Below are 21,800 nucleotides of genomic sequence, written 5' to 3'. Positions count from 1 at the left end.
GAAGAAGTTATTTATTCAGTACAGTCTAAGTCTTTTTAAAGGATTTTACTGCTGTAAAAACAGTGGTATAAATCAGGACAACTGATCACTTAGAAATAGGAAATCATCAATATGTATGCAGTTCAGGCTTGGTTTAACTCTGCTTGTGATCCATATTTGCAGCGGGAGTTGGACTGTTCCCAAAATATCCAGGAAGCAAGCGTGGTATTAATATTACTAGCTGCCAGAGGTATTACAAGGTGAATGATTACTTTCCAATAAGAAAGGAGCTTTTGGGTCAGTGCCAGTTCCTTTTGGGGTTGTCTGCAAACCAGCATGACCAGTGCTGTGACCTGGAGCAGCTGTAGTGCTTATCAGGGACTGAAAATGCACGAAGATCACGATTTGTCTGCATTAGGAAATGACATAGTTAGCAGTTGAGCTTGAAGAGCTGTATTATTTGGCTATTTGCTGCTCTCTTGTGAAGATAAGCTCTTGGAAGTGGTTCTTGTGTGTTATGGCATCAGTTACACTTTTTCTCTTGACGAACAGGGGACTTTAATCTATTGTGCTGCCCATTTAGAAAATTTCATGAGAAAGGTAAAAAAGATCAAAACGCTTCCCCCCCCCCCCCCTTCTTACTCAACTTCCTTATGGTCCAGGAAAGAAGAGCATTTCTTTATTTATTATTATGAGGCCTCTAATATAATACTTTCTACTTTCTTAATACCATCTAATTCAATGTAAAATGGATGTTTTACTTTGGTTTCCTGAGGTTTGTTGCTTTTTTTTTTTTTTAAGGAGCTGAAACAAAAAGAAACAACCCCTCCCCACACCCAAACAAAACAAAACCCAAACCAGCCCAGCCCTTGATGTCAATGCTGTGAGTGTAGCTGCTTAGTGATGTGGGTCTCAGCATCGCTTCCTCAGGAAGTCGTGTTTTGTGAGAGCAGAGCAAGTTGAGCAGGCTGCTTGTCTGAGACAGGAAAACAGAACACAGTCGCAACCATTAAAACCCTGATTTGAGGGATTCCTGTTTCCTGCGGTAAGTGTGCAATTGAATTTTCAGTTTGTGGATTATATAGGCAATATATGAAATGTGTTACTATTGATTCCTTTCTCCCTTCCTCTGTTTGGGCTTAATGCAGGTAGAATTTGACCTAGTTTTATCAAAAACCATTCCATGACCCCAGAGAGCTGTAGTATTCTCTCTTGTAATAGACTGGCTGTCTTAATACAGTAATTCAAGCTGATTCCCACTCAGTCACCCACTGACCTATATTAGTGAGAAGCTTCTGCATTTGAGATGTATTTAAAATTAGTGGGTTTTTTTTTTTTTTTTTTTGATGGTGGTATTTTGTAAGTCTAATACCAGATTCTCAGGGAAGGGAGGGAAGAATCTTTTAATTAAGTTTCTTTTCAGGTATCAGGCAAATTCCGTCAGTGGCAGATTAAGCATAAAGCTCTAATGGAAGAGCAAAATTTGTCATTTAACTGATAAGGTGCTTCATGTCACCTCAGTCAAAAAGGGAGAGAATTTTCTCCTTCTCTCTCTCTCAGCATTTTCAATAACATAAAATTCTGTTATATTGCGGTAAATGAAAATCTATTTTGCAAAGAAGATGCTGCATTGCAATTAAAAGCTCTTACTGTGCAAGTCTAATGACCAAAACTTTTATTCTGTGCACAGGCAAAGCTCCTCCTGTATGTAAGGTTGCACGATTTTGGCCTTACTAATTTGAGACGTCAGTTTAATTAGGCAAGCAACTTCTAAATCTGTCCCTTTGCCATTCACCTGCTCCTTATGTTCTGATCAGGAATGACTACTGGTGCTGCTTATTTTTAGCATATGAGAGGTAGACTTCTTCATCTCCTCTCCCCTCCGCCCCCACCTTGTTCCCCTGGATAGGAACTTGAATAGCAAATGGCTTTTTTACATGGTAGTGGAGAGACCTGTGCTTTTTTAATTCTTCTCACTCTGGAGTTTAGGAGCGAGTCAGGCGTAATTAAGAGCAGCCAACAAAATGGAAGAAATGCCAATGGTACTGTAAGAGTTCTACTTTTGTACTTAGAGCAGGTTGTAAAAATGAGCATTGTCCCTTGGGATGTTCTGAACACCGGAGATCTTATTTCCAAGCTGGAAGGGAGCCTTGGAGTTTCATTAGAGGGGAAATGTTCAAATTTGGGAATATCTTAGCACTATTGTCAAGTCTCTCATCCTGTCAGGGCACCCCTTATTCAGAAAGAGAAACTCTGGGGCTTACGGACAACACGGAAATGGTACCTTCTGACTCATAACAGGCCAAGACCGGGACATGGGGTCCCTTGTAACCTGCCAGGTTGCTATGAGCCTGGGAGCCTGAAAGATTCAGACACGTCTAGCTCCAGGGCACCTTGGCAAGTGAACTGTAAAAAAAGTCGGGCCGGTAAGGAGCAGGGTCAGGGCTTCCAAACCCTGGGCTCCATGTTCACCTGCACAGAGGGCTGTCGAGGGGCTGAGCAGGCAGATTAGCAGGAAAGCTGTCTGCTTTCTGTCTCGATCTGATTGAAATTGGCACATTTCTGTGGAATATTTTGATTTCAAATAGCATTTCCCACTGGTGAAGCATGCCACATGAAACTTTCTGATGAGATGTAGTTTTACTGTTTTGACTCAGCAGTAAGAAACTGAATCAGTCGTTTGCTCTTTATGGGTGATTAGTAGTGTTTGCTGTTGGAACAAAGTGCAGCTGATCCTGATCATGTATTTGACCAAAATAAGTTCTTTGGAACTGGGGAATGTGGATGTGTCAAAATTTGCACATAAAAGGAAGGAACAACACAGCTGGTGAGGAGAAATGGAACAACATGCAGCATGTGAGTGTCTCTCTCTGTTTTCTATAAACACCTAAGTTTGGTGTTTGCACCTGAGCTATTTTTTCAGTCCAAAAATGTAAATTTTTTTACATTCGGTTACATTCTTAGGCCTCCCTTTATCCATCTGGCTCTTGTTGCTAGGGCTGGTGGGTGACAATTTCTAATGTACATGCTCTGGGTTAATACGTTGCAACCAGACTCCCTTCTCATGATCACACCTCGGATTGCTAGGCTGCCAAAGCAGCAGGAGAGAGACCACCTTCTGTCTCATTTGATCTGTGCAGCTGAGATCTTCCAGAGCTGATTCGCCAACCGCCCATCAGCATGGTTCCTCTGGCTGTGGTTCGTAGGATGTTTTAGGCTCATATATTACAATTTCACTCGGCTTTATTTTCCATGGCTTTATGCTTCCGCGGGTGTGTACACCTGGTTCTCATCTTGGCAAATGCTTGACTGAAGGTGAAGGAACAGTGCCAGCTTGCACTGGCTAAGGAGCTGGCCAACTCAAAATGCTTTTGTTTTGCAATATTTTTGTGCAAATGTGGATAACTTTATGGGGAAGGTGTAGGCTGACTGGCCTAGAGGAAGGTGCCTGGCAAATATATAAGTTCAGAGAGAGGAATGGATTACCTTTACTGTCTTATTGTTAGCTTTATGTCCCTGAAAATGCATAGCATCTCTCAGTTGTAGTCTGATGGATGGACTATGTCCATTGAGATATTTTGTTAAGCTCTGGATCCCAGGCTCTCACGGCTTTCATGGCTGAGGGAAAAGGTAATGTGTGCAATGAAAGCCACAGAAGATCTCAGTCATACCATGGAGATCCTGTCACCTGGGAGAGATGAGGAGAAATGCGTGGTTTTCTGTCCTTTGTTGATTCTCTGTTGGAAATAAGAATCTGTCCAGAAACTTTCACCCCTGCCTGGTAGCTCATGAGATGAAAAGTAGAGTTTTGCTGAAGTAATTGTCCAGGAGCTTTGAGGGACTCTGGATGGTGCTTGCATGACCTTGGACCAACTATTTCATCTTTCAGCGCTTCTTTTCTTAGATGATGAAAGGATGTAATGATAATACTTCTCTCTTAACAAGAGTGTTGCAGTGAATAAATTAATTAATCTTTGTGCTGTTCTCAGTTACTATGGTAATTAGTGCTACAGAACAGCCTAAAAATAAATAGGATCATTTAGTGAAGGATATTCAGGGTGGCACATCAGGTGGCACATCCTGGGCATTTGCAACAACCCCAATACGTTGTTTTTCAAGCATAAATTTGTTGGAAACATGCATGGATACTGAATTTCATAGTGGAAATGCTTCCAAATATTTAATATATTCCTTATTCCTTGCTATCAATTTGAAGCAACTCTTGCAGGCATTTCCTTTCATATCTGCGGGCAGATGATTCTTGCAATTAGTTCCCCTTTTGAGAACAGTCGTCTCTTTCCCCTCATATCTCCTTTCCAGCCTAAGGGCACCCAAAACGAATGGATCTTTCTCCATCATAAATCATATATACTCTGTAACACTGTCAAAGAATGCTTAATGTGTTTGGGGAGTTTATGTAATGAACCTTCCTTTAGAAAGGTGACGTATCATCAGTGCACTGCCTTGCTAAAAGTTATTAACCTTGCCATAACAGCAAGTACAGCATAAGTATATACATAAGCCTCTGCAAAGTTTTTGAAGTTTTCAATGATCTGCTGACTACATCAGCCTACCCCTAAGCCAGCCTCTAAAAATGTGGTATGATATTTAGTCTTCTGTGAATTGTATTAAATTCCACAAGCATCATTAAAAATAAATTTTGGAGACTTCAACATTGTTATAGTTTTGGACCCTACTAAGTTAGGAAGTATGTGTGAAGATCACTCTTAGTTCTGCAGTGGAGGCAGAACCCCTTGAAGTCTGTGGTTTCCACTGCTTAGGATCACTGGGGCTATCCTTATGTAGCAGAATGATTTGTTAATAGGCAATGATTTGCCATTATTCTGGTCCCGGACTTGTTGTCCAGCTCTCATCACTCATCCATGGATGTTTAATGTCTGTCTTTCTGCTGTACTGACACGATTCTATTTTTTCTGACCTGGCCAATTTGGGACCACTTTATAGTTACGGTTTGTGCAGAGCTTTCTCTGAAGCAAACCTAATTTCAATCTAACTCCTTTGCTTTCTTCTTCCTCTTAGTGTCGGTGTTATACTAGCTGCAGCAACCCTCTTCTGTTCACCTCAGGCAGCATCTTCCTGCACTGGACTGTGCTGGGAAGCTAGGAATTGCAAGAGAGCAAGAAATACCATTTCCCCTTTCTCTTTGCCTGGGAATAGGAAGCTGCCACCTTGGCGTGCCGAGCCTCGTGCTCACCCCAAGAGTGAAGCTGGAAGCCCTGCCGAGGCCTCTGGCAAGGTGCTTGCAGCGCAGGTAGCATGACTAACTGTTGAAATACCTGGTTTATTCCTCACAGAGATTTGTGTCTTTCACTGCTCTTGAATCACACAGTCAGAGAGCAGGCCAAGTGCACCAGGAGGAACTCTGTCATGCTCTCGGTCATCTGGCTTTACCGTGATGTCCCTCCCGCTGCAGGATTCATCCGCTGTGCGTGTTGCTCTCTGGCTCTGCTCTCCCGAGAGCTGCCCCGTCTCCTCCAGTGAATCTCTTGTTCCACTCACTAACCACGGCGGGGTAACTGGTGTGCGAGCCGCAGTGAGTGGAAGGGGCTGCGGTGAGGGGAAGGGAGGCAGAGAGGTTTCCTGGTGCTTCCTTGGCAGATCTGTCCCTTCTCGCTTCCTTTGCTGCTGCAGCACCTTTCTGACACTTGTGTTTTGTAGCTTGTGGATTTTCATACCCTGTTAGTTTTTATTAATATTACTAGTTAGATCTCAGCCCTGAAGAGCTTTCAGATGCTGTCAGATTTATGCCAAGCAGAGTTATTAATCACAATTTCAGATGCTTCTGTCTGTGTATGGTTTCATTGTCATGTTCCCCAGCCCTCCCTTCCATGTGCATGCACATATCCACACTCATGCTGTCTCTCCTACAGAGTCCTAAAGATATCCCTGACTGTCTTTTGTTTCTTTTTTTCTCTCTTTTCTTTTTTTTCTCCCTGTCAACAATCCCCCCCCCCCCCCAGCTGCCACTGGCTGATGAGCACAAATAATAACAAAACAATGTTTTCGACTGATGCTGAAGTCAGCAGTGCCCGCCTGTGCAGCCTGGCTGCCTCCTGGTCTTTGCGCTCTGTGCGCTAAGAGTCCGGTTTAATTCTGCTTTGAACGCATGTTTGTCCGTGATAGCTTAGTCCCTTCTGCTGGTGTGGGAGGTGCGTTGGGTCACAAACTCTTCGAGAGTGCAATCTCCTGTCAAAGATGTTGTCTGCTGGAGCATGAACTCTCAACATAGCTATTAAACTAAAGTGCTAGCAAAATGCCATGAGAACTCCTGTGATTTTTGTTTTCTTCCAAACTATGTACAACGAAATGAATTAAACAGATATTGTGCAGTTAAATTCTAACAGTAGCTGACAGATTTCCCCCCCCACCCCCTTCTTCCCTTCTTTCTTTCAATGGAGGCATGTTGTAGGGCTTTCAATATGGTTGGAAGTAAAATTATATTGCAGCCATAAACCTAGGTACCGAACCTTTGAACCAGGCAAGCTCATCATTGTCAGTAAAGGCCGAGCGGTTAGTGGCTGTGGCTACTCTTTAACTTGTCCTTTGATATATTCTGAAGGAACCATACTAGCCCTTCTGCTTACAGGATGTTACCACTGCTCTGTCAAAATACATCTCCAATTGTAATTTGAGGCCTTTTGGGAAAGTAAGAAATGTTGCAATTTGGTATAGGTATATGAACAATGCACCCTTGTTATTCTAAATAATGTATGTAGCTGTTCTTTAAAACAAGGAAAGAAAAAAAGTCACTTCAAGATGCACAGCTGGAAAGGACAGTTTTGAGGATTCAGCACCAAAATAAGACTGTCACTAGAACAGCCTCTGCGCTAGCCTGAACACTGTATGTCATGCATGTGATAAGTCTCATCATGCCTTGGCAAACGTTTTAATTTGGCTCCATAAGTAAATAAATCTGGCTCTCTCTTCCTTTTTCTTCCCTTAGATTACATTAGCACTGTAAAAACATCAGCTTGTTGGAGAAGTACTTCAGAGACCTATATAGCATTCAGACCAGCTGAGATCACCTTGTTGTGATCAATTTTTTCTTTCTCCTAGCACTGATCTACTGTAAGGCTGTCACTGCGTCAGGGATGAGGGGCTTGATAGCCACCTGTGTGTGACTCCTGAACAAGGATATGAGGTCAGAAAAATGAGCTTGATCCCGATCACATTCACATTGATACAAATTGCTTTAACTTTAGCACTGTACGTGGAGAGAGAGGGTTATAAATGACAACTAAATGAGGTCAGAGAACTTCACCAGTCACCGGCATTCAAAATGCAGAGGCAGACCTTCCATGCAGAGATACTGATTTATACTGACTCAAGGACTACCTCCACTCTGTTTTTAAACTTACGCCTCATCTTTTGAATTTCCAGCCATTGGGGCTTTTCCTGATAATTATACTGCAATATTGTTGTACCTATATATATATATTTTTAAATAGGTGTGCAGAAACCTATGACCATCTGTAGCAAGTCAGAGTTGCATCTTTTAATGTGTGAGCTGGGGGGCATGCATGGGGGGGATGCATGGCTGTGAAGCAGGTGTTGTATGAATATTTCTGTGCAAAACATAAGATTCCTTGATTGCATGTGGTTGATGACTGGCAACTGAATCTGATTACTTGAATGATCCCTTCCTGAGTTCCTATAACTCATTTCTAATCTGGCCTGTGTCTTGAATATTTTTTAGCCGGGAGTTGCATTGCTTGTGGATAGCTCTTTCTTCCATTTTTCTCTCTGTTGAACACCAGTCTTTCAGTGATCCTTTCTGTCAGTTGTCTTTGCGCTTGACTATCGCAGAGATGTGAAGATGGTAATAGGAAGGAGAAGATAAGGGGAAGATAAAACCTTTCCTCATTTTCTGCTGCTTTCCCTTGTGTGGCCTGTGCACAGGCTGTGAATGTAGACCCCCCTCCGCAGCAGCGTTAGACTCCGTCCACAAGCGGAGTGTGCGTGTTCCCTCATGCTTCCTAAAATACAAAGTTGGTGCCTCAGCGCCATGCCCCAGCACCCTGTGCAGAGGACGTGCCACACAGACCCAGGCAGGGTTCCCGCTGGCAGGGTCTCTCTTGGTTGCGGCCACTGCGCTGTGTTTAGACGCAGCAGCCCCAATGTCCTGTTCTACGGCTGCAACATGCCCTTTCCTTCTACAGCGATCACCATGTTTCACGGGCTCCCACTTTCCTAACTTCTGCTCCTGCTTAGTTCAGAGTCGGTATTGTCACTGTGTGCTTGTTGAAAAGCCCTGCGAGCTGAAATCTGCTGCTCTTACAAAATCAGCAGCAAAGCCTGTTCTGCCAAAGTCAGTGATATCAGTCATTAACATCTGAAGAACTGATGTGTATTTTGTTTTCCTTACACAAATATTGGTAACTGCCAGAAGCAGAGTATGGGACAGTGTGGTCCAGAGGCCTCTCTGCATTGCAGACCCCACATCTGTGCCTGCCTTTTCTTCTTGAGCCACGCTTTTTCTGTTCTACTAACCTCACCTATTCATTAGCGTGTTGCAGCCTAGTTGCTGTGATCTGGGAAGGAGAGCAAGAAATAATTCTATGGAAATGAAGAAGTCTTCCAACAGCTACAGCCTTCAGGTGTTAGCTCTGTTTTGGGAATAACATTACTATAAGAGAAATTCAAAGGTCATCATGCAAATATTTTGGGTTGTCTTTATTGTATTGTTTGGAGACAAATTGGGACTGCTACTTCTTCAAATATACCATGGAACACAAAGTGGAAAGTTGTGAAAATATTTCACCCCTTCGAATTTATTGTGCACTGGAGTGGCAAAATCAAACAGAGCTAAACACCCCCCATGGAAGCAAATACAACTGCCTTTTTGCATAGCTATAAGAAATCAGTGGGTAAATGTGAAGAATCTTCTTATGACTAGCATGGAATAGGATTAGTAACAGTCTGCCTTTAATTCTGTGCATTAATAGTTGTTTCTCATGGTGTTCTGCGGTCCTAGGTCTAAGTAGTGTCTTTTATCTTGGATGAGACTTCCACCGATGACAGAGTTTATGTTTCAGAGAGCCATGTCCATAAATGGCATAATGAGGCAAACAGTTAATTTTATTGGAAAACATGCCATCCCTTTTCATTGTGTACAAATGTGGGTTTTTCAGTATAGTTACTTGGTTGCCCATTCATGCACGTATTTACAGGCATAACTTCAGGAACCTGTGGAAATGCATCTTTTTTTCTTTTTTCTTTCTTTTTTCCCCCCCCTACCTTGCACACATGCACACGGACTTAGTGGTTGAGCCAAATAGCTAAAAATCCTTAGGGGTTTAAAGGATTAAATGAGAACAATTGCTAAGGTGCAGAAAGGGTTGAAAAGCTCTGAAAATATGACAAGAGGTAGATACTGAGGGACCTGCTTCATGAACTGTAGCCTCTGATTTTATGGGTATAAACAACTGCAGGTGGAAGACAGGTGATGTTAGTGATTTTGTAACTGCAAAAAAGAAGAGAGATCTAGTGAAGGCTGCTGTGAAAGTTTGACACTAAATAATTTTGCAATGCTAGTAGAGTAATGCATACTTGTGAGTTGCAAATGTAATCTTTCGGCTACATTATGAAGACAATTCTAGCTTTTATTTCCTATCAGCTAGACTTTTATTTTCTTTAGTTCCTTTAAGTAACCTGTTCACTTATATTTTTCTGTTCATCTCAGATACTGGAAGATTGAAGTCAGAGGTTTTCCTGAAGTTTTCCTAACCGTTGCCCTTCTCTGGTGGGGGAAGTAGTTGTGGAAAGAAGAGAGCTGCCCCCCAGATTCTGGGCCCCGTGGTGAAACTTGTTGCAAGGCTTGGGGTGTCTGCCTGCACGGGCCGCAATGGAGACGCTGTCACAGGACTCTCTGCTGGAATGTCAGATCTGTTTCAATTATTACAGCCCCCGCCGGCGGCCCAAGTTGCTGGACTGCAAGCACACCTGCTGCTCAGTGTGCCTGCAGCAGATGAGGACCAGCCAGAAGGACCTGCGATGTCCCTGGTGCCGCGGGATCACGAAGCTGCCACCGGGGTATTCTGTGTCGCAGCTGCCTGATGATCCCGAGGTCATTGCTGTAATTGCAATCCCCCACACCTCAGAGCACACGCCGGTCTTCATCAAACTCCCGAGCAATGGGTGCTACATGTTGCCCTTGCCCCTCTCCAAGGAGAGAGCGCTCTTGCCAGGAGACATTGGTTGCCGCCTCCTGCCCGGCAGCCAGCAGAAGTCCCTGACGGTGGTGACAATCCCAGCAGAGCAGCAGCCCCTGCAGGGCGACATCCCCCCGGAGGTCGGTGCTGAGGAGCAAGACAGGAGAGGCGTTGTGAAAAGCTCCACCTGGTCAGGGGTGTGCACTGTGATCCTGGTGGCCTGCGTCTTGGTCTTTCTCCTGGGCATCGTCCTCCACAACATGTCGTGCATTTCCAAGCGCTTCACAGTGATTTCGTGCGGCTGAGGAGGGGCTGCTCTCAGAGTACTCTTCGTGGGCCAATCCAGGGGTTGGGTAGGTGATGGTGGTGAGATCAAGTGAGACAATTCGCTGCAGCTTTGACCAATTACTACAGAACGCTTGACACAGGGACAGCTCTTTGTTAGTCCAGTGGCAATCCCAAAAGGTGGAATGTGAGGCCTCTCAGCAATGTGTGGAGAAAATCGTGTCGGGTGTCTGATGGTAACAGCACTGAGGAGGACTATATGCATCACCATAATCATTTATCAAAGGGACTGTAATTTACAATGATTTTTGTCATATTACAAAATTAAAGACATCTATGTAGCTGGTTATACTGTAAAGTATATGGTATGAGCTCTTCTCTAAACACAGTAGATTAAAATCAAAATTGCTCTATGTAGAATTAAAGAGAGAATTGGTGTGTGACTCAGTAAAAGGTGTTCAGTAGCAATCCACACGGACACTATTTTTTAATGGGGGGGAGGGAGACTTGTAAAAACAAGAAATCATTTAGTTGGTAAGGGATTTTATATGTTTTAAATTGCATATTAATTAGACTAAGTTAGAAAGTTGTACAATAGTTTTTAAAAGGAAATACTTTACAAGCAATCATTTTGTTCCGTGGTGTGTTTTTGCCTTTCTCTGTCTCTCTCTGTTTTCTTTTTTCCATTTTTTTCTCACCTATAGGGAAGCGGCACTTCCAAATTGTTTTATTTGATGGAGGATCGAAGCAGGGAAGCAAAGTGAGCTAGGAGGAACACCTAAAAATGCAGCCAAAACATTTCTGCCTACCTGGCTTCGCATGAAGGATGCCTTTGAATGGTAAACGTTGGACATGCTGTTTTACCTCTGATCTGTCAGCAGGCCTTCCCAAGGATCTGGCCTTCACAGGGATTAGTGAAGATGTGGGTCATGAGAAGTCCTAGGATTCCTTCCTGCGAGGACGTGATAGCAAATTGTTCTTCATTTTCTTTTCTTTCCAGAGGTCGATTTTGTTTTGTTTTAAGAACTTCAGACCTGTTTTACCTCCCTCTCTCCTAAGAGGTGCAACTGTGTACCCATGGATGGTGTAAAAGAGAGGTTACCCTGAGGAAGGCTCACCATCTGGACAGAGACCGAGGTCTGTTCTGTGCCATCATTTAATAGCAGGTGGTGACAAAGCTGGGAGCAGAGGCCAGGCCAACCTAAGCCTCTCCTTGGGTTGTGCTACCCCTCCTAAATCACTGTGGCTGTCCTGGTGTCAAAATGTGTACGTGAGCATAACTGAGCCCTTTTCACATTTCAGTGATGTAAATCTTGGGATGTATGGACAGATATGCACATATGGACTGATGTGAAAGAGGACAGCAAAATATTCCCCTTCACCTGTGAATGCCAATAAGCCCTCAGTAATTTGCAGTTCATTGCTTGGAAAGAGCCAAATTCCTGTACTTCAGTTCAGTAGCGCCTCATGCCATAAGCAGTCCCACTAGCTTTCGTAGAACTGCTTGTGAAGTAAAGTAGAGCTCAATGTGAATTTGACTATCTGGCAAGTCTGAAAGCTCAAATTTGTGAGATTTAAGGATCAGATCAAGGGGCACATGACACAGATCTTTAATGAGGCAGAAAAAGCTACTGATTTGCACTGATTCTTTTGCAAGTACAAAGTGTGAATAGTTGCTTGGGCATAACCTGCCTGAAGAATGTTCTCTTTTCTGCTGCTAGTGCTCCTTCTGAATTGATTTGAGATTGCTCAATGCCATGTTATAACACCAGGAAACAATTTTGACCGTACAGTGTCCAAGTTAGTCCTGTAGAAGTTGGTGGTTTTGTGATTATGTCACCAAATCAAATTTTTGGTTCACAATAAACATTATTCTCAACTAGAACTCCCTGTTGAGAACATACCTCTTCCTTAGTGCTAGATTTCTCCTCCTCCTTCTGCGAAACCACCATTTTCTTCCTTGTTTTCTGTTAACTGAAGAATAGCATATATGGTGCTTAATCCTCATGGGGTATGTAAGGTCATGTATGGAGAGGAAATTAAGTACATTATGCTGATTTTTATCTACTGTCATTTGTATGCATAGCACAGCAAAAAAACCAACTATCCTCAGATAACATATGTTCAATGCCTTTTTCGTGTAAGGCCCATGTGCAGTATGCCTTGAACCTGACTTATAAGTATTGTAATACACTGACACCTCTCAGCAGCATGTTTGATTTGGTTGCGGTAGGGAACAACAGTAATTCCAAAAGCGTGTGTTTTGACCTTGTTAATCTCTTGTCACCACTAGGTAGCCAGATTTCTGTTGACATCCATACTACACTGCTTGTTGTATAAAGGAAGGCCAGTTCACGAAAAAATCTTGCCTTTATAAGACTCTTAAGACAAGTGACCAGGTACAGGATTCAACCCTCTACTGCCTTATCCCCTAGTGGTAACTTGTACCAGGAGGGTGGAGCATAGCTGAAAGATGCTCTGAGAACAACACTGAAGCATTTTACACCAACTTCTGCATTTGTCAGAGTCGTGAATGACTGCAGGAAAATGCAAGGCGGTCAAAGAGCAGGTCCCAGGAGTACAGTATTAATTGCGTTAACCTCATCCTGGCTGTGCAATGCCTGCCGTGAGCTCTTGAGGTGGAGGGTTCCCTTTGGTGTCGCAGAGAATGGCTGTCCGGAAGGCTGCTGCTGTCTGTGCCTATGCGGAGAGGGCAGTACGAAAGAGAAATCAGAAATTAGGTTAAAATACCACACTGCATAATGTATTACGCAACAGGCAGACCTGGAGTTTATCTGGTATTAATGACATAAGTATTATATTAGCAGAATACCATCCTGTATTACGTAGCAGAGTGCATTGTTTTGTTAGTATGAATATCCTGTACTTTTAGTGCCTGCTGAAATGCATGTTTGACCTAATTTCTGATCCAGACACTTGCCTGCTCACAGACTTGTGTAAGAGCAATAAGTAAAACCTCAAGATTTTCGCCTGTGTGGGCGCGTGTGCGTGCGTGTATGTTAAATTCCTTTTTAATAGGAGTTCTGGAGATGTTTTTGTTTTTGCTTTAGACTGTGACTCTCATTTTAAATTTGCAACTGCCATGTCATGTGGGATCACCTCGCTTTTTGCTGACTTGTGTAGAAGTGAGCTAAATAGTTTGTTGTAATGTACAGTGTTAAAATGTTTCTCAAGTATGTTGATTGTCATGCTACTTTAAAAATGCAGTGCAGTCTATCCCATTCCTCAGTCTAGTACCTGGCATTAAAAAGTGATACTGCTGTATACGCATCTAACTTTTTTTTAAACCCTTGTCTGTGTAGTTTTTCCCAGGACAAAATCTGAACCTGAAGGAAATCCCAGGTGTACACCGCGTGTACACCAGTTCTGTATCAAAATCATCACGTCCTGGGGTAGCTTTTGTTCCCTGGTGTCTAATAGGCAATCACAACCCAGTTCTACCAAAAAAACAAGGAAACTTACTGTGACTCTGTACTGTTTGAGCAACCAAAACTTATGCTAAATACTGTTGTGGGAAATTAATAATGCACCTGCATTTTTAGAACAAATTTACTCTGTATGAATGTGTATTTATTTGCTTGTTTAATGGGAAGGGTGTGTGTGTAGGGGTCCAGGGTTTTTTTCCTTTTTTTTCTTTTTTTTTTTTTTTTTTTTTTTCCTTTGGAAGATCCCAGCTTCCATTTTTCTGCTTGTGCTTTCCTGGCAAACAGACTTTAGGATTCACTTTGTGAAATTTTGTTTAGTGAATTTTAAAAATTCAAAATATGCAATTTGGGTATGCAGGATTTTTTTAGGAAATTGTGTGTTCAGTGATTGTTCATGCTTAACCAAGATGTAAAGGAACCTGGATGTTTTGTAAACATGGAGCAATCATGAGTCCAAAGTTTCATCTTTATTAATGAAACTCAATCTGAATAAAACATTAGCAGGAAAAGAATGCTATGAAGTGAATTATGGTACCTGTGTTACTTTGCCATGAAATGAAGAGCATGGAAGGGAATTCAGCAGAATTGGTCTGTATTTTTCGAGGGGGTGACTGAAATTTGACTGATAGTGTTTTAAGGCAAAGTGTAAGTGGGGGTTGTGGTAAATCTTGAAAGGTTTTTCATGGTTTAACTGCCTTGGTATACAGAATTACAGCTGATGACTACTGAGCCACACAGCAGATTTTTTTCTTCTTTTTTTAATCAGGCTATTTAAAAGTTTTAAGTGAACATTTTGCTTATGGAAGTGGGGGATTATTGGCCTTGGTTTAAGCATGTGTTGTACAGACTGGCACACTGCCTCCCCCTTCCCCCTTGAGCCCCTCCTCCCAGTCTGTTAGGTATGTTGAAGCCCGGGGCAGCCAGTCTCCGTGATTTTACAAGCACTTTTTTGGAGCAGAGATGGGTGACCTTGCACTGGGTTTGTTACATCCACCACAGGGCTAAAATGCAACCAAACAATTCAGATGTGATTTGCGTTCTGCTGTAGGTGTCCAGGCAGAAAAAGCTCCTGGCACCGATCTACTGCATGAGCTGCTTCAAGCCTCTCTGTTCTCTGGGTCTTTTCACATAAATGCTGACGAGCTGAGGACGTTGCCTCCTCCCAGCCATGGAAAAGGGCCCTACCTGCCACCCACAGCTAAAGGCCCCCAGGAGCATGGCCTGCCTGCACACAAGACACTTGTGTGAGTTCTGCAGGAGACATTCACGTGTTAAGTGAACACATCTCCAGTTGGGTTTGAAATGCTTCCTTATCGCAGTTGCACCAAAAGCCTGGCTTGAAATTTTTTTATTTTTCAGGCTTTTTTAGGGGTAGAGGCGAAGGGAGGGAGAAGGTGCATGGCAGCAGATGAGTCCCAGCAGCACCCAGGAGGCTGTTGAACGGATCTGCTGGCCCTGAAAATGTAGGCTCTTGTGTGAGGCCCTCAGTAGGGCAAGGTTGTATTGAGATGCTGCCATGGATTTACAGCTTGCTGATGACCTTTCCGATGCAGTACGCTGTCCGTAGGCCTGACAGCTGGGACCGTTTTGTTCTCTTTGTCACTTTACCTCTTGCATGCTCATGTCAACAAACAAAGCTGCTTGCTTCATCATGGTGAGCAGTTTTGCAGACATTTCTTGTCCTGGGCATCTGTCATTGAAAGCTCTTACCTTCTAAGTTCAGTAAAATTTAATGCTTAATACGTGTTCAGAAAATGCATTTTTTTCTTCAAGCATTTCCTTATTCTTCAATAAATTTTATTTTAGTTCTAAGGAATTCCGATAATTTTTGTGCTAAGCACGTTCCTGAACATCAGAGGCAGTTCTGAGGGATTAGGTAAGAACCACAGCCAGAAGAAAATATTTCCTACCTCCTGTCCATTCCGCAGTGCCCTTCAGACGTACACAAGCCTGTGCTTATTCCCCTCAGCTATACCACGCTGGAGCACCTATGCATGGGGGTGAAATGGGGATGCGTGGGTATGCATGGAGCTCCTACGTGTGTGAGCACAGAGGTGTTTCCACATGCACACAACGCAGTCTCATGTGTAGCAGAGTGATGCTGACAGGCTTAGTACGAGGGCCCCGGGCTGTTATATCTCAGGAAGGTGGCAGGCTGTCTGGCTCCGAGAGGCGTGCTAAGGCAGCTTTGGAGCATGAAGCCTGCATTTCCCATGTGATGAGTTGCCCCTCTCCCTCTCTGAGCTACCCTCTGCAACCCGGATCGAGACCAACTCCTGGCAATGCTGCACAGGATGGACTGCTCCAGGGTTGACACCTTGTCTGAGTTCAGGTGAGGAGCCGTTATGTTGCCATGTGCCTCCAGCTGGGGATGTCTGCCCCACAGGAGAACAGCTGGATGCCCGGGCTTTCAGCGGATCGGGGGTTTGTATAAGTTCAAGTGAAGGTCTTTTGACACAGAGCTATATAAAGTGCTCCTGAAAGCCAAACCAACTGGGACTGAGCTGGTTTGAGAGAGTGAAGAAAGGGTGCGGAGGGGGAAGGACAACCAGAAATGAGCAGGTGATTAGGCAGTAGCCTAGAATTTGAGCTCTGTGATATGTGAAAACATCTATCGGCCATGTTTTGCAGTGATCTGCATTTGTCATTTCTGTCCAATTGTATCTCAAGAATACCTTGGCTGTGGAACTTGAGATTTTGTTTTTCCTTCCAACTCCTTTGAGCTGGGAAGCTGCCTGTTTCAAAAGAGCAGTTTTCCGCCTAACTGAAAAAGAACTGTTTGGGAATGTTTTAGGATGCTAAAGCATCACAGAAGCTCAGGACTTGTAAGAGATACAAGCTGAACAGAAGCTCAGCAGGAAGAAGTTGTTTGGATTAAAAAAAAACTTATTGAACTCTCTGTGTGTGCAGATGTGTCACGTTTAAAATAAAAACTTGTTTTATTTGCATACATATTGACTGAACATACAAAAAGCAGGTGGCCATCTCCTAGGATAAATAATGAAAGTGACTGCCAAAGCTGGTGGTGACGCCAAACAGCTAAAGACAAGATTTGTTGAGCTTACTAGATCTGAGAGGCTGGGGTGGGGTGAGGGAGGTTGGTTATTTAGTACAGATATTGTATTTAGTTTACAAGAAATAAAACAGTAGGATTAAAATAAGGGTCTGTAGCTTTCTGGTATGGTTTTCAAGGTGGAGTAAATGGAAGAACTGAGGAATCTGGGCAGTTTGATGCTCAAGGTTATTTGTTTGTCCATCTTGAGGCTTATGAAAAGTTGCGTTTGCTGTCACTGTACTGATCAGTCTTGGAAACATTGACCTGTAGGCCCCTGCTGGCACTGACTAGATCTGAATTGCTGTGGTTTGTATCTGTTTAAGAGAAATCTGAATCTGCCTCAAGATCTGAAAAAATCGTCACCCTGCAAGACTGTTGGAATTCAGGTTGACATTTTGTATCCGAGTTCCCCCATCTGACCTGCCTAGCCTCTAGTAGTTGAATGGTCTGTTGCTATGAATAACCCTATTCTATTCATTTCATCTCTCTGAAATCATAGTTTTCAGTAATATTCAAATATTTTAGCTAGTTCTTTTTTAACCTGAAATGAGACTAAAGACTATCAGCTGTTACTTATTGTAAAGTATGTGATCTCACTCTAAAGCGTATAAGTAAGGTGGTAGGTCTTACAACACTTTCAAAGCAGTTTGTCACGTGGTAGAAGCATGTGGCTGACTGAGAATAAGAGGAAGCTCAGTTCCCAAGCATGGCCAGTTTGCTAACTGAACTGCAAATTAATAATTTCTTGCTTAAATTATTTGGAAGAAAGGTCACAGATGTTTCTCAAAGGTTTGCTTAAGAAATATGTTTAAGTATTTGGGACATGATCCAGGAAAATATGCTAACTGAGAAAGCACTTAAGCATTAGCTGTCTAAGAAAGCTGAAGGGATTTGGCTGTACATGATTAGATACTTATTCAAATAGAGATGGACTTTACACTTAGATGTTCATTTCTAGATATGTGGCTAGTCTGCATGATTCTTAAAGCACATGTGAAATAATAAGCTTTGCTTTGGGAAAGATTTTATATTGCAATTTGAAAACAGATCAACTAGGAGATGCTCTGTAATCTCCCAAGACAGCTGTTTTCAAGTATTTGAATGTAGAAATTCGGTATTTCTATAACTCCTATTTTTAATTGCTCATTGCACATAGCTGAGAATTCTTAACTCATGGCCGGGGGGGAGGTGTGCAGTCCAAATCCACACCAAGCATACTCTGAGAGTCCAGAATGATAATGATTTAAAAAAACTCAGGAGAAATAAATTGAATTCTATTCGCCTTTTCTTTCCGTGTTGAAATGCCGAGGGATTTGCTAAACCTACAGGTTGATATAACTGAATCCCTGGTTAATGATTATATTTGCTGAACTGGCTAGCTGCAACGGATACATACACTGTTCTTTCTTTTTCTTCCTCCCCTCATCTGGTTTAGAGAAGACAAGATTTGGACAGTTGTAGCTGGATTGAACGGAGTGATAAGAGTTGTAAAATGTTACCAGCAGGAAGTGTAGTTTTGTGATAAACAAGGAATTGCAACACTGAATGTCTTTGGGCAGCCATCCAGGCAGAACAAGCAGGCAGCAACTCCAGCAGACCCATGGGATCTAGAGAAACCTTGTCAAGAGTAGTGGATACATGGGGATATTTTTTAATACCCTAGGTACTCTCTGTGTTTGCTGTTGCTGGTGCCTGACATCTTTGGGTTTGGGTTCTTTCTTCCGTCCTCTATAACAAGAAGGAACAAAGCCTAAAAAGCCCTTTGTATTGTTCCCTTACTGGGGTGCCATCTCCTGTTCCCTTTTCTTCTGCCCGTTATTTAGCTGTTCTATCTCCTGCAGATTTGCGTAAGTCAGAAGAAACTATCTTTGTACAAATGAGCAATTACAAATTTCTGCTACATTTTCATTGATGAATATGCTTATAAGTTTCTACAGAATAAGGAACATCTCTAGGCCTCCATGCAAAGTCTGATTTGCAATATCCCTTTGTCTGCTGTCATTACTGTCAGTCTTTTTAAAATATATGCTGGGTTATTATACCTTTCAAAATATTATAGCCCTAACATTTTTGAAAAGGGCAGAAGCAAAACAAACTGGAGACTAGAAATTATTTCTGCAATTTATTGTAGTGTATCAGTGACATTAATTCTGTGATTCCGTTTTCTTTGGGAGGAGGGAGAGAAGGAAGAAGAAAATCCATATTCATGGTTTGGATTAGGTCTGCTGAGTTTCAATATGTATGTATGTGCTTCTGTTTTGTAATACCTCGTAAACCTTCTAACAGCTGAAAACTGCAATAGCACCAAAATCTTAATGAAATGTCACATGCTGCCTATTAGATTTAAAATGCCTGCTGAAATGTGCAAAGCCTGGACTTTCTGGATTTTGAGCACACAGAGTACTATACGTGGCATTAGTTTTGATTGTCACTTCTCCGAGATCAAAATCAGGTCTTATGCTTTATTTAAAGCAGTTAGTGGACTCAGCCTATGAGGATCTTTGTGACATGTACTACATGCAGTGGCAGCTCTCGTTTCATAAATCTGCAACAAGTAGCCTTTGATAAAGAGAGATTTACTAATTTTTGAGGGTAAATCATCTGTCTCCTTAAGAGAGTGTTAAATCTTTGCCTTGAGTTAGTGACTTGCATTTTGCTAAAGGAAGACAGAATTTGGTTAAATAACATCTGCACAGTATGGCCCCAACATTCGCTTACATGGCCCAAGGGGAGGAGTTGCTCTGGGGCAGGTGTTGAACTGCCTGAAAAACAAATATGACCTACTGCAAATTTTTCAGCTCTGTTGGAGCAGTGACTTTATAAGGACACACTGTAAACGTCCTTGTGGCTGCAATAGTCAGACATGACATCTCCAGTTAGAGCTTGGAGTCTTGTGATTTCTTTGCTATAAATATGATCCCAAGGAAACATTTAAAAGAAATGTGAGAACCTTCCTATAAGATTCCTTCAGCTTTCTAAGTCATCGCAAATGTAGAGCTTTCCTGCTGTTCTGTACTTTTATTCAGCTTCATGTAAAAAGGTAGTCCAAAAGGAGGCTGTCTCATGCAGGCTGCTGCTTCTGTTGCTTATCTGAGGTTTGTCATACTGCTTAGATATTCTTTTGTGGCAGGCTCTAAGAAGTGCTTCTGATCCCCCCCCCCCCCCTTTATCTTCCTTATAATTGTTTCGGAAGAACAAAACCAGGCACTAGGAAAAAACAAAATGAAGAGTAAAGCTGTTCTTAATTCAGGCCACGTTTACACCATCTGTTCTGTATCTATTTAAACACTGTCAGGAGAAAGCAGAGGTGCCCCTGAAATTCAGCTGTCCTCCAAATGACTCCAAGTAGGCTTCCTGTTGTGGAGGCTAAACCTTGCTAAGTAGAGGGGCTTTGAGAACAAAAATATTTTTAAGCCCTGGGAGTAAGGAGATGAGATCCGTAGCTGCTAGAAATGTAGAGGGATCAGTTGCATAACTTCCACTGAAGAGTTTCTCCTTTCTGTAGTCCCAGGTGGTCCCTGTGGGCTGGTGTGTATGGGACTGCAATGGGGAGGGTAGGACTGCCTGTGCACACACACATGTTCTCCAGGGGAGCTGCTTGTCACCTTCCCAACATGTATTTCAAGCTCCTTGCAGTTGATATTAGTTTCTATTACTTCAGCCATAGTATTTCTAATTGCTCCAAAAGCATTGCCAGTGAGCTATAACTTAAAGCAGATCTAAAAAGTCCCTGCCAAAGGGTCTATCTTTGCACTCTGAACAAACTCTAGTAAAGGCTGCTGTATTACTGATGGACATAGGAAGGAGTGGGAATGGCTTTTCTGGTGAAGGCAAATAAACTTTGACAGGTGTTAAAAAGGAAAAGGAAAAATACTGAATACTCTTTATGTCATCTGAAGAGTTCTTGGTTCAACTTTGAAGTGAGAGCTAGTTCTCTGTCTCAGTGCCGATGTGAAGATGTGTGTATGTAGTCATACACGCAGTACATTAATTAAAACAGGAGATGATGGAGGGCTTGGCTTTTGCTTTAAGAATCAAAGGCAGAAATGCCTATTTTTATGTCAGTAGCGCCGATGTCCTCTTCCCTCCCCCTCTGGACCTTCAGGCTTGTTAATAGCTCCACCAGAAGCTGTGAAGGTTGAGTTAAGCCTCAGGCACACAGGTGTTACATGGCTCTCTTACAACTCCACCACCCTCTCTGCTCCTTGGCATACACTCATGTTCGACATGTTCCCGTGCCCTCTGCAGGCTCCCTCCCCACCCCTCGTTAATTATATTCTAGCCAAGCAAGCTGGCACTGTTCAGGGACTGCAAACTGAAGTCCTTGACGTTTCAGAAGCAAGAACGTACATAACTTAGTTTTAGGGGCGTTATCTTTCTTCTTTTCTTATAAAGCGCTAACTAGCCTGTACAGATACTTGAGCTGCTGGGCTGTTGTGTCAAAATGTTGCCAAATATTGACTTTATAAAGGTGAAATCAAAGTGCTGTTGATAAATCTGAATGCCCGTTGAAGCATTCTTTGTTTGCTTTGTCTGCCCTAGAAGACGTCTAAACCCTCGCACAGTTTCTACCTTCCCCCTTACACTGCCTCTTCTCCCCATTTTAATATACAGTATTTTTGTAGGCCAGTCTCTGGAGTCTTGTCCTCTGTATATGTGGAAGTGCTGATTTTATGAGAAATGTGTGGATGTATTTGCTATGATTAAAATTCTTTAAAATGATTTTCAATAGACTAGTGTGTGCTTTTCTTTTTTAATACAAGAAAATAAAATTGGCTGGGACATTCACTCATCGGTTCCACTGAGAGCTTTAATCGAGTTGTGCAGTAATAAAGGAAAACTGAGATCCTCAGCCAAGTTTCA

At 42.6% G+C, this 21,800-nt stretch overlaps 1 protein-coding gene across 12 annotated transcripts in view; it reads left to right on the top strand.

Annotated features, from left to right (window-relative positions):
- The window catches only part of RNF152 (ring finger protein 152), a 205,978-nt gene that overhangs the window by 32,353 nt on the left and 151,825 nt on the right, over nucleotides 1–21,800 (top strand). For 4 of the 12 annotated variants that reach the window (XM_026115657.2, XM_026115654.2, XM_026115656.2 and 1 more), the window contains one exon: nucleotides 9,683–21,666. The exons of 6 other annotated variants lie outside the window; for them this stretch is intronic. In XM_026115657.2, the coding sequence (XP_025971442.1) occupies nucleotides 9,845–10,456 (612 nt within the window). In that variant the 5' untranslated portion in view covers nucleotides 9,683–9,844 and the 3' untranslated portion in view covers nucleotides 10,457–21,666. Of the gene's footprint in view, nucleotides 1–780; nucleotides 1,025–9,682; nucleotides 21,667–21,800 lie in introns of those variants that run through there. 2 more of the 12 variants (XM_064506889.1, XM_026115658.2) reach the window with 1 other exon arrangement.

Source organism: Dromaius novaehollandiae, chromosome 2 (genome assembly GCF_036370855.1).
Source record: "Dromaius novaehollandiae isolate bDroNov1 chromosome 2, bDroNov1.hap1, whole genome shotgun sequence".
NCBI classification, from domain to species: Eukaryota; Metazoa; Chordata; class Aves; order Casuariiformes; family Dromaiidae; genus Dromaius; species Dromaius novaehollandiae.
The sequence above is the reverse complement of the archived record's forward strand: the minus strand, read 5'-3'. Positions and strand labels throughout refer to the sequence as shown.